General features: G+C 36.7%; 1 protein-coding gene across 6 annotated transcripts in view; it reads left to right on the forward strand.

Annotated features, from left to right (window-relative positions):
* The window catches only part of ADGRB2 (adhesion G protein-coupled receptor B2), a 5411420-nt gene that overhangs the window by 2393111 nt on the left and 3004457 nt on the right, over positions 1–13852 (forward strand). For all 6 annotated transcript variants that reach the window (XM_044082710.1, XM_044082742.1, XM_044082734.1 and 3 more), the window contains one exon: positions 11213–11377. In XM_044082710.1, coding sequence (XP_043938645.1) covers positions 11213–11377 — 165 coding nt within the window. The remainder of the gene's footprint in view (positions 1–11212; positions 11378–13852) is intronic.

The raw sequence follows: 13852 nt of genomic DNA on the forward strand, positions 1-13852 counted from the left end.
TTGGCTTATCTACTGCGCCCAGAGTGTTCACAAAGGTTCTGGCTCCAGTGGTAGCTTTCTTCAGGCTAAGAGGTATACAGATCTATCCTTATTTGGACGATTGCTTGATTCTGGCCCAAGAAAAGGACGAACTTCTTCATCATTTACAGTATGTGATGGCAGTGTTAAGATGCCTGGGGTATTCTGTGAACGAAATAAAGTCCAGTCTAGTACCCTCTCAGGACATGTGCTTTCTGGGTGTGAGACTGAATACAGCATCCCAGATGGCCTTTTGACCCCGGACAAACAAAAGAATCTTTCTTTACTTCCACCAGTTGTCTAGTCCAGGCTGACTGCAAGGACAGTCCTTCAAGCCTTGGGGTTCATGGCATCTTGTATTCTGGTACTTCCCAATGCCAAACTGCATATGAGGAAGCTACAATGGTATCTCAAGAATGTATGGACACAGCACTGCCAAGATTTGGACACTGTCATTCAGATAATACCTTGCATTCAAAAGGAATTTTTGTGGTGGGCTCAGGAATGTCACCTAAACAAGGGACTCTCTGTGACCCGGCCAGAGGCGAGTCAGATTCTAACGACGGATGCCTCAGACAAAGCTTGGGGAGCTCATCTAAATGGAAAATGGGTACAAGACACGTGGCCTGCCAGACTTCAACATCTACATATCAACTTGAAGGAGATGTTAGCAGTCCAATTTGCATTGATAGCTTTCAAGGATTTACTTCTTCCAGGGCAGGTGTTGATTCAAACAGACAACACAACTGTCATGTGATACATCAACAAGCAAGGGGGAATGCATTCTTATCCTCTATGCAGACAAGCAATGATTTTGTGGGAGACTGCTCTCAGTTTACAGCTAAATCTTCAGGCAAGGTTTCTGCCAGGAGCACAGAACTCCTTAGCAGATGTGTTGAGCAGACAAATTATGGATCCCCACGAGTGGAAATTGGATCCTCATGTATTTCAGAGATTGACAGTGTTATGGGGAACTCCAGACATAGATCTGTTCGCTTCTCCACTAAATTACCAGCTGCCAAAGTTTTGCACAAAAAGGTTTCATCCCACAGCTTGAAAGTGGATGCTCTCATTCAATTGGAGCAATCTTCACGTGTATGCCTTTCCACCTCTGCCTCTCCTCCCAAAGGTACTGCTGAAGGTCAGACAGGACAAGCCAAACATGATTTTAATAGCTCCAGATTGGCCTCGACAGCACTGGTACCCATTACTGAAAAGTCTGGTACAGGAGCCTCCATGGCCTTTGCCTTCGATTCCTCACCTGCTGTCTCAGGAGAACAGTCATTTACTCAATGTCAAACTTCATTCTCTACATCTGACAGCCTGGCATATTCTGTTTTAAACCCTGGAGGGTCTCAGCTTCCACAACAAGTTTTGAATGTTATTTTGGAGGCCAGAAGGCCTAGTACGAGGAAAGTTTATGCAGATAAATGGAGGAGATTTTTATTTTGGAGTACTGCAAAGGACTTTGATGTTTCTAAACCTAATTTAAGTGTTGCGCTTCAATACCTTACTGAGTTATTGGACAAAGGTTTGTCCTTCTCCTCTATAAAGGTTCATGCTGCAGCAATTTCTGCTCACTATGACTGTGACCCACCATTATTTTCTCAGCCTTTGTTTAAGCAATTCCTTAGAGGGGCAAAGAATATAAGACCCCCACGTAGAGCTCCTACTCCTGCTTGGGATCTCAATTTTGTGTTGGAGAAACTCACTTTACAACCTTTTGAGCCTGCAGCATCGGCAGAGTTGAAATATTTATCATGGAAGACTGCTTTTTGTTGGCCATTACCTCTAGAAGGGTTTCTGAATTACAGGCCCTTATGGCAGTTGAGCCTTTCTTAATTTTCCACAAGGATAGGGTGTCTTTACTAACCCTTCTTTTATGCCTAAAGTGGTTTCTAGTGTGGCTTTAAACCAAACTATTCATTTGCCTACTTTTTATGCAAACCCCCAAAATAAAGGGGAAAGGATTTTGCACACTTTGGATATACACAGACAGGTGCGTTATTATTTGAGCAGAACGAAAGGGTTCAGGCAGTCTCAGCAGTTGTTTGTTTCTTTTGCTTTGGGTTCTCAGGGCAAACCTGTTTCTAAACAAACTATTTCTAAGTGGATTGGTTTTTGTATTGCTTTCTGTTATTCCCATCATGGTAAGGAGATTCCAGCTGGGATTAGGCCTCATTCCACTAGGGCTACTGCCACTTCTACAGCTTTTTTAAGGGGGGTGGCTACTAAAGATATTTTGGAAGCAGCTATTTGGAGTTCAGTGCATACTTTCTCTAAGCATTACCACCTTCCACTTTACTCTAAATCTAGGGCTGGATTTGCCACTGCAATTTTACAGGGCATGTTGGCAGCTCCTACTGCTTTATAGTTTTGCCATCCTCCCTTACCTCTGCTTTGGGATTCTACCCATATGTAAGGACTGCAGCAATGTGAGATGAAGAACATAGTACAGTTTTGTACCTACCATAAATGTAGATGTTCAAGATCCACATTGCTGCAGTCCTCCCTCCTTCCCTCTGTTGTTGAAGGTGATGGTGTGGTTTGTGTTGTACATATTGTAAATCTGGTTAGTGCACGGGTGGTTGGTTAGGTTTTGCTGGTTTGTGGCTTTGGCCTTTTTTGTTAGGGCCTTCTGACATCTGGGGCAAGAAAAGACTGAGGAAATGACGTCGGTCATGCGCTTTTGTACCCTGACGTCCTGATGTCAGTTTTAAGCGCCTTGACCGACGTCAGCCTAATACTTTGGTATTCGGGCCGACCGAGGACAGCGGACTACCCATATGTAAGGACTGCAGCAATGTGGATCTTCGAACATCTACATTTATGGTAGGTACAAAACTGTACTTTTTCTCCCTTTGGTGGGTGCTTCAGCAACAACTAGCAAGCCTGGAAAGACACCAAAACCATGAGACAGCCAAGTTTTAAGAGAGAGAGATCAAGGAGTTTAGAATTGACCCAAAATGGCCACTAAAACTACAGCTTCTAGGCAGTAACCACTCCTACACGGACAGACAGGCTGTTCAGTGTTAACCACTGCCACTGGTGAACACAGAGTAGCAAAGAATATTAAAATATGGTTATGGTTAAAAGATGGGGAAGATAAAATGTTTAGTAAAATGTATTAATGTTCATGTTTTCAAGATGAAATTCTGTATTAGATTTTGTGTTATGTAATTAATATTTTAATAAATCCCCCCTACTTTTCATAGATGCTGTGGGATCTCTAACATCCACTTAAGCTAACACCAATTCAGGCAGCTGGGACCTCAGTATGTCTCATCTGAAGGATGACACATTCAGGAAGGCACTACCCCCCTGACATTGCATTACAGTGTTATCAATTCATCTTCCTGGTGTGGGAATAGAACCCACAGCCTTCTGCTCTAAAGAGTTATCTACTTGCCTTAATGACAGATTTGGATAAGCAGACCCATCCTTTTTTTTACATAACTACCAACGTTTCCCCTTGCTGACTTGGTTTAGATGTCATTTTTTTATTTTAGTTTGTGTTCTGCTTTGGTGCTGCATGAATGAGAGCTAGAAAAAGTCTCTTTGCAGGACATTATGAGCAAAATCAAAGTTGTTAATCAAGATGGAAAGTTTAATTTCTGAGCTGCCTAATTACATTAGTTCTTTTAATAAGCATGAATCTGTTCATCTAGATCTGCCACTGTGGTAAGTGCATATCTTTCTTTTATTTTGGGATGTCAGGGTTATGCTAACTCATGGCCAGTGTGGTACTTTGCTACATTTTCTGAGACAGAGATGAATCAGATTACAGACAGCTTGGGGGGGGGTGTTTCCATTTCCTGTGTTAGAGGATTGTTAATTTACAGTCAAATATGACTTGTCATATTAAAACTATTTCCTTTGTCAGTGGTGTGGTGAGATATAGACATTCTGGTGCCTTGCTGTCTTTTATATGCAAAGTAAATAACAGTCCACAGCAGCCATGGGGCCTTGGCCTTGCTACCATATATAGATATGCTGTCAGCTCCAGTCCACAGATCACCATGAATCCCTGCTGCCACATGTGGATATGCCATCAGGTGCATTCCAGAGCTGACCATGGGGACCTGCTGCCATAGATGGATAAGCAGGTAGCTTGTACCTGTCCAGTAATGTTATATTTCTATCCCTTATCCATCCATGTTTAAACACATTGGTTCATTCCTGTCCTCTTTGAGAAAAAAAAAATGTATTAGGTTAATGTTCTATCATCTCTATGCTATTGGTTCCAAGGTGGCGCAGCTCCGTTCTTGTACTCAAGAAAGTAGATGCCTTATGTGTCTGTTCCAGCATGTTGGATCTGCTACAGATTATGCTGCAGATATCCACTGACTAGTGTTAGCCTAAAAACAGCAGACCAGCTCTGTGGCTTTATTTATGATGGATGGTTTTAATGACATTCGGGTATTTCCTTGGTGGCAGCTAACTGAATGACTCTGAAGAGCTAGTGGGCAATTGTCATTCATGAGGCAGTTTGTTTACTTTCCTCTTCATGATCAACTGCGGGTATGGGTGCAGGATGACAGATGTTGGGCAATTTAGTATCATTTTGTACTGACAATCAGACATACTAAAAGTACTATGTATATCATGTGACTATAGCTGACACAGTCTGAAGGATTTGTTTAGTAAATATGAAATTCTGGTTGTTCCATATTCAAAAAACAGCAGATATTCAAAAACAAATCACACATAAAGAAGTTACTGAAAGTATTAAGGAAAGTAAGTGCAATAAAACCCCAGGAATTGGTGGTATTATAATAGAATTATATAAAAATTTTCCAACATCCATAACCTCAGTTTTTCATAAAACTTTACTTGAAATTCAAACACAAAACATAATACTACCTTCATGAAGATACTCACTAATTACACCGATTATAAAAGAAAATAAAGATCCCACACAATGTAACTCTTATAGACAAACATCGCTAACAATTATAAAATGTTTATGTATATCTTAGTTAATAGAATTAAAAAATCCTTGAACCACATCATAAATGAAGATCAAACAGGTTTTATATATAACAGATGCATTTATGATAACATTCAAAGAGTATTAACCCTTATAGATATCTTAAATAGAAAAAAATCAGGAAGTTCTAATAATAGCAGACACAGAAAAAAGTTTTGATTCACTAAACTGTGAATATCTGTTTAAGGTATTAGCACTTTATGAATTTCCTCATTTCTTTATTTCATTAATAAAAATATTTACAAAAACAACTTACCATATGTAAAACTAAGACCATTTACCTCTGAACTTATAGTACTAACAAGAGGAACAATGCAAGGCTGTCCCATGTCCCCTATTTTATTTGCACTTGCTATTGAATTATTTGCCTTTTCAATTCACTCCAATAATAAAATAAAATGTATCGATATATATGGACACTATAACTCTAAAATTATGTTATTTGTAGATGACATACTCCTTACATTATCCACATCAAAAGAATATATAAAATAATTAAATGAACAGGTAGAAAAAATTTGCTTCATTTCAGGTCTTCACTTCAACTAAACAGAATCTAACTTCTTAGTACTGAACAAAATAACGACTTTCTAGTAGATGGAAATCAGATAATAGGTAATCAAGTTTCCACCCTAAATTACTTGGGCATTATTTTGTGTAAAAATATATAAGACAACCTAACTATCAATTACAGTAATATCATAAGTACTATGAAAGCCTATATAGTAAATTGGAAGAAAATATATTTAACTTTTGAAGATAAATTACAAATAATAAAAATTATATTATTACCCAAAATGTTATATATAGCACAAGCTATCCCTAAGGTACCAAAAAAAAAAACATTTTCTAAAAGAAATAAATACACTTTTATTAAAATGTCTCTGGTATCCGAATAAAAATATAGTAGCCTTCATACATCATATCAGACCATGGGATTGAGGAAGAATTAACTTTCCAGATATTGAGACCTACATAAAAGCTTCTATATTCAGAATAGTCATAAACTGGATTGATCTAAATTATTCTTCCAATTGGAAAACCTTACATACTACTATTTATTCAGATGAAAATCCCATAATAAAACTCATATGTTAGATAATCAAATTAATAAACCATGGCACATTTTATACATAGGAATTCAATATAATATAGTAAAACCTACTAAACTAAAAGTTACAAATTACATCTTTAACATATTTAGAAAATTTGTTATTGCCAACACAGACATAAAGATTTGGATGGACTTAATTCCTTTTAGTTCCACAAAAAACTTCATTAATAACATGAAGGTCTTTACCACATGGGAAGCAAAATTCTTTATTTCTTGGCAGCACTCTGTTAATAATCAAAAATTGTTGACAGTCAACACATAATAAGTATAGATGACCTTTTGCCTTCTGATTGACTAGTTCTTCAAAGTGTACTGATATATTCATAAGATCTAAGCAGAATTATAAATAATTCTCCTTTTAAAATCAGACCTAAATTTATAAAATAGTTAGATGAAATTACATATGATAATCACAATTGGAAAAATATAACCTCAAAATTATACAAATTATTAATAAACTATAAAGCTAAAACTCAACAAAACTATTGGAATTGTATCACCAAAGGACATTCAATAAATCTATCCATGGAAAGTAAAACAAATGTATTGTATTCTATCAAATCAACATCTAACACACAATTTTGGAGAATAAATACGTGGAAATTTCTGCATAGATCATTTTATAGACCCAATAAACTAGCCAAACTTGACTCTTCCAACAATGTTATCTGTTGGAGATGCCTACAAACATGTAAAGCAGACTGGATACACATATTCTATGATTGTATTAAAGTCAAAAATATTGGGAAGATATTGGTAAGTTCTTACAAGCCATATTCACATATACATTTATTTTAACTAAAATTTTAATTTTATTGAGTATTAATGAAAAAAATAAAATGGATAATATAGATCTATAATTATTATGGACTATACTACCAGTTGCTAGGAAGTGCATCACTAGAAAATGGAAATCCATCTCTGAGCCATCTTTTGAAGAATTTTTAAGACTATTGAATGAAACAGCAATGATGGAAGTCAAAGTCAAGGAAGTAAGGATTACTCCTAAAACATGGACTAACAACTCATGGAAGAAGATATTATCCCTTATTGAGACATTAAAAATGAACTCAGACTCTTCTTGAAGGAGGGAAAAAAAGGAAGAAAAATATTTGTTTAAATATCACACAAATTTGACTCAAATTGGTTTATCTTATAATCTTACTTCAGGACAAATGTAAATAATGTATATAGTGTGTTATTCCGTTTGAATTATTGGCTAAATATCAGTTAAGCTATTTATAATATTTTGAAGAAAATCAATAAAATTTTTTGAGAAAAAAAACCCAGCAGCACAGTGTTATTAGTTAGCACCAAATGCAACGGAATGTCTAAAAGAAGTATCCCTTCTTTTTCTACATGTTTTTTTCTTCTGACTCGACAAGCATCATGCATCAATCTATTGGTCTTGAGCCCATGTGCTCCCCTGCACTGGATATCCTCACTATGTGCTCCCATGCACTGATTATCCTCATTACGGATATCAGGATTGACCGGAAGGCCTGTAAGCCAGGCAGTTATGTCCTTGCTAGCATCAGAACAATGAGCTGCACTTGTAATAATGCTCTATCCCCACCGCTGGTAGCTGATGTCAGTGCCCATGTCACCTTACGGCCCTCCTACACCCCGTCTTTGCACGCACTTCTAATAATGCTCTGTCCCCACCGCTGGTAGCTGATGTCAGTGCCCATGTCACCTTATGGCCCTCCTACACCCCGTCTTTGCACGCACTTCTAATAATGCTCTGTCCCCACCGCTGGTAGCTGATGTCAGTGCCCATGTCACCTTACGGCCCTCCTACACCCCGTCTTTGCACGCACTTCTAATAATGCTCTATCCCCACCGCTGGTAGCTGATGTCAGTGCCCATGTCACCTTACGGCCCTCCTACACCCTGTCTTTGCATGTGCATGCTTCTACCCATGTGCTGTTAAAATTTACCATTATTGGCATGAGGTTAGTTAAGCCCATGTCCATTATCCTTTGCCTTTTGGTGCAGTAAAAGCCTTAGATTTTATAGAGATGATTGGAGGACTGAAATCATCTCATGCTCCCTATGACTGGCAAATGTCACTGGCCAGTCAAATTTATCCTTTCCTGCCTTGCTATTTTGAACTTGTGTTGTCTGAGACATAACTCAAGGTTTTATTTTGCTACCAGGCCAGGTAAAATGTACACACACACACACACACACACACACACACACACACACACACACACACACACACACACACATATCTGTGAGTGTGTGTGTGTGTGTGTGTGTGTGTGTGTGTGTGTGTGTGTGTGTGTGTGTGTGTGTGTGTGTGTGTGTGTGTGTGTGTGTGTGTGTGTGTGTGTGTGTGTGTGTGTGTGTGTGTGTGTGTGTGTGTGTGCGCGCGTACACACTGGTTTATTTAATTATATGATTGCAAAAACTTGCACAGGAATATGTAAAGTGCATTCTGCATGCATGCTTATAATCTTGTTTAATTTATTCGTTCCTCATAACCTACCCTGCCAGTTACAGTTGTGTCCATATATAAGTGAGCATGCATGTTTGCATCTATGGCTTAGTCATGCAAGTTTTGTGCAAGCTTATTTATCTTGCATGTGTTTCTGAAAGAAATGCCAGTTTTACAGACAGATCAAAGAGAAATATAAAATAAAAGAAGAGAAATATTCCTATCTTATATTTGATTAATAAAAGAAAACGAATTCATGGGAATACTTTCCATGGTGTGTATTCTGAAACAACTTAGCATTTATTCTACTGCAAGATTCTAAAACCATGAGTTGTATATGTGGTTTTATCCTAAACTATTGCATTACCCACACCAGAAACAAAATTACACAAGGATAAATTTAACAGGATTCTTTGGCATAAAATTGAATGAAACTCAGTAAGCCATAGCAAATACTGTGAGTGTGTTTCTTTCATAGCAACATCCTTTAGACTGCTCTAAAGTTGCTATGGAAACTTAAGATTCAAACCTTGCCAGTTGAGTTGTGTCATCCTTTCCCCCAACAATTTGGAATCCAGCAAAGAATAAGATACTGTAACAGTTAAATATTAAGACAACAGACAGACAGTACTTTCTGTACATCATCTAGGACACACTACTGTGTGGTGCAGTATTCAGTTTACTATTCCACGCTTTTATTCTAATACTTTACCCATCATTTTCTTTATAGTTGCTACAGTCTGCAGAATGAAAAGCCTGTGCTTTGAGACATGGTCTGGAATGCTTAACTTTCTACTTATATTGTCATATCAGAGCAAAGAGATCAAAGCGAACTAGCGATCCTCACCACATGACCTACTATACAAAGTGTGTTTTCATTTCCACACTGCTAGCTTGTGGGATATACAATGGCAGTATTTTAGCTGTAGAAAAGTACTTCAGTATTGTAAAAAAACTGCAGATATAACATGTAAAATTTAATGTCAGCTGAAAACATAACTAAAACAACCAACAATTTTTTATTGGTACAATTATTAGCATCTACACCATATATATATACTAATAGTTTGATTTTTCACATCCCAACAGAGATCATATGCTGAGTGTTTCAGATCTAAAAAGAAAATGTAATTTGTGCCTTCTGATTTATTTATTAAATCTTTGAAGCAGTAGGCAATACATACTCATAGCTGTATGTGGATGACACAAGTAGGTGGCTTAGAAATATATGTTTGTTTTAATATCTGCACACACAAAAATATATATATTAAAATGTTTGTAGGATACAAAATAAGGCTTCATTTGTAATAGAAACTATATTAACATATGACAAGTTTAAATGTATATAACCATAAAGAAATCATTTTTTATGTAATGACTCCTTATGACTAACTCAATAACCTTTTTATTGGTAACGAAAAACCTATGGATAATTATTTTGGCTTGGTCACATATTAATGTGATTTCCCCCATCTTTCACTGTGTTGACAATTGAGTGACAATGGTTGGCATGGGGGGTGTGTGTGGAACCAGTGCTACATGACTTGTGCAAGAGGGGCGTGGAACCGGTACTCTGTGACATGTGTCGGGGCAGCATGGAACCAGTGCTCCATGACGTCTGCCAGTGGGATGTAGCAACGGACACGGAAGTGCAGTATTTCTGTGCATGAGCTAACTAAATGCAAAGGACAACATCCTGAGGCCAGGACAACATCCTGAAGCCAGAGAATGTACTAACCCTAGCTGCCCAAGTAAACTAGAGTTATATGTTTATATTTTAGTGATAGCCGAGTAAAATGTTAAGTATTTCTTTCAGAAGCCACAGATCCCCTTACTGTTTTTGGATTTTTTCTACTTTGCGAGTTTGTCTGAATTTAAGCACATATATACTATACACAGAGTAACAAAACTGTAGCATAACTATTTTTAAATTCTCAACACAGTAATTGTCATCAGTCTTAACATATTTGTTGTTTTTTTTGTTGTTCAGTTGAGAATGCTTTATAATATATTAGTATTATGTCATAATGCAGTTTAATTAAACAAACGTACTTTATTATTAACGGATTCGAAATAGTCATTTGTTTTCATTTACCATATTTCTATCTAAAAGAGGTCCCATTCAAATGTTTGAAAATCTGTTTTATGTAAGATTGTATACTATAGTTGCCATTAGTGAATTTAATATTCTAAGGAAAACACAGACCCATTAGTTTATTTTCTGGGCAAAATGCAGCTATATGTAAATAAAACATAGCCAGTAATTTTGGGTGGTAGTTTTGTAGTAACAAGCTCCATCTATTTCTTGAAGTGATAAGGAATGGTTTAACTTAATATAGTGATATATAGAACATATTTATTTATGGCATATGGTGGCACCGATAAAATGAATATGTGAATATTGTTAAAGAAAACATAGTCCATTGAATTCAAACAGTGTGATTAGGAATGCTGTTTTGTAGTCATTGCATCTCTGTAATATATATTATATATTATATTATTATTATTATTATTATTATATATATTATATTATATTATTATTATATATTATATTATATTATTATTATTATCTCGGTATAATATATATTATATATTATATTATTATTATTAACTCTGTATAATTGTCTTCTCTCCTGTTTTCTGTTAGCCGATGGAAAATGGGGTTCATGGAACCAGTGGAGTATGTGCTCTAAGACATGTGACTCAGGCCGGCAGAGACGGACCCGGATGTGCCAGGGAACAGGAGTTCAAGGTTATCCATGTGAAGGCTCTGGCGAGGAAAGCAGGATCTGCAACGAAAAAAAGTGCCCAGGTACCTGTAACACTATGTGTTTGTCATTTTGCATTTATCTATATTTCTGATGATGAGTATAAACTGCTCAACCAACTATGACAAAATTCACCCCCACATTGTTGCTTGCAGAGTCCTCATAATGATATGGATTCTTCCATTTTGAAAAAATTGACAGCTCCAATCCCATTCTGTGATTTTAATAAAAGTGTGGGGGGACAGAGGGATTCTACAAGACTCCCCTCATATCTTCCTCAATGCCAACATGTTATTTTAGTTCATGTATATTATTGTTTGCTTCTGAACTACTGGCTTTCAACAAGTTTAATGGAAACTGGAGTGCTGTAACTCAGACTGACATTTAGTTTGTAATATAAATGTAAATCTTCATGTAATTGTGTTTATTGTTTTGATATATTTCATATTTGTAGTGCTTCAGGACTACACACAATAAAAGAAGAATCTGCATGTTTCTGTAGTATATCTTTCTCCATGCATTTGTCTATTGCAATAGGTAACACAGACACTGGAGAGAGAATTTGAAGTGCACTACACTTTATTTTCAGTGAAGTTTAAAAGTAAAATGAAAACAAGTTTAGCTCTAGAGCATGAAAATCCTCATAAAACAATGTCTTACAGCTCTGGTTTCACATCCAAATAATGTCAGGAAATCTTTAGGAAATCCCAGTAGATAAACAGGTATCTCCCTGTTGTTTGATGGTGCCTTCCGTAAAAGTACAGCTGGAATCCCCTAAGAGTACCACTGTCCTTGGCCATGGTACTTCCTCTCCTGTGAGATGCAAGCATCTCTTCCAACAGGCCCTACTCCTAGATGTAATGCTTCCTCTTCACTGAGAGTAAAACACTCTCTGCTGTGTTGTACTAATTTCGTCCTTTAACTGCTTGTTTTTTAGATGTCCCAAATCTCTCTCTGCTTGCTGCTATGTTCCCGTTGCTGCTCCATGCTTTTCCCTCTTATTTGAGCTTTAATTTTAGGTACCTAGTGTGGGTGCTTGCAATACTCTTGAAACAGGATTTGGATTTTCCTAACTTGAAAAGCAGGATTTTGGTCACCTTAGAACAGATGATAGGTGAGTTGAGTATAAATGTAGTCAAGCTTACCTATTAGGATAATGTGTTCTCAAAGGCTTCCTATGAATATGTTGGCCCTCAAAATGTTGAGTGTGGACAAGCTACAAAAAGACCAAAATTCTCAGAGAAGAGTGGTTATTGAAGGCCACTCCTATCCTTTAAACTTCTTTTTTTTTTGCACTAAGCAAGCCCCCTGAATTTCAAATTAGAGCCCACCAACATTTGGATTAGAGCAGTAACACTATCATTCATTGACTATTTGTTTAGACAATGGAAATATCTGCCATCTTCTTTTAATGAATCCTTCCTACATAACGCTTATAAACTCTCAATGGCCACAGAAAATTGTGGATAAAAACATAAGACACCCTCTGTGGAGTATCTTCATATCATGCATTCTTACTCCAAACGTATAGTAGACACGTCCTGAAAAAGGGGGAACCACTCCCAGATACGTAACAACTTAGAGGTGCCATGTTTGAAAATGAATGTTACCTGACGTGTTAATTCTGTCCTATTTGACAATCAGATAGGAATAAGTTTGATTCGCTCATCATATGAATGTGCATAACATTGACTGAAATGGTGCTGTCATCAGTTCTAAGGACATTCACTATAATGTTCAATAGATATTAGTTAAATATACCCATGATGGCAACCTCTTTCCTCTTGCCTAGTGTTCACTTTGATCATAACTGGAAGTTTTTAAGCAGCTAGTAGAAAGGTAAACTCTAAACAAGGTTATTGTCTTTAATTTCAATATTATTTCTATTTTGATGTTCCTATGTTTAAATAGTCTTAAGGTTTTCAACTGTTCAATAGTTTGTCTTTATGTGTGGTGAGTTTCTTATGGATACTATTATTTTGCAATACATCTGTGGTGTTTAAAAAATAAAATACATATTAAACAGGAACGGACCTAGCAATGACCCCTTGGTACACTACTGATTGCAATTTTTATGTTCAAATTGAGAACCTGCAATTTTTCCAACCTTTAATCTACTGAGTAATCAATTTGCAATCCAGGAAACAAATTAGGGATTGCATTAAATTTAATTAATTTTCCAGAAATACCAGCATGAGGTATAGTGTCAGAAGGCATTCCCAGTTTGAGAAAACCAGAGCGCATTGAGAGGCCATTGTCCAAAGACAGTGGGGCCTAATAAAATAATTTTAAGATGTTTGGCATACAGGATCTGTCCATCATACAAATGAGTACTCATTTAATGCCCATGCATGGTCAGTGGCATCGTACCTTTTCTACTCCCTGTGTTACTTTTACATGAGGTTTGAAACAAGCTATCAGCCATTTCTTAATTTTTTTCTATTTTATCTATTACGAATCAGAATCACATTTATTGGCCAAGTATGCACACATACAAAGAATCTGACTCCAGTTTCAAT

Source organism: Protopterus annectens, chromosome 1.part1 (genome assembly GCF_019279795.1).
Source record: "Protopterus annectens isolate FY-2018-M chromosome 1.part1, PAN1.0, whole genome shotgun sequence".
Lineage (NCBI taxonomy): Eukaryota > Metazoa > Chordata > Ceratodontiformes > Protopteridae > Protopterus > Protopterus annectens.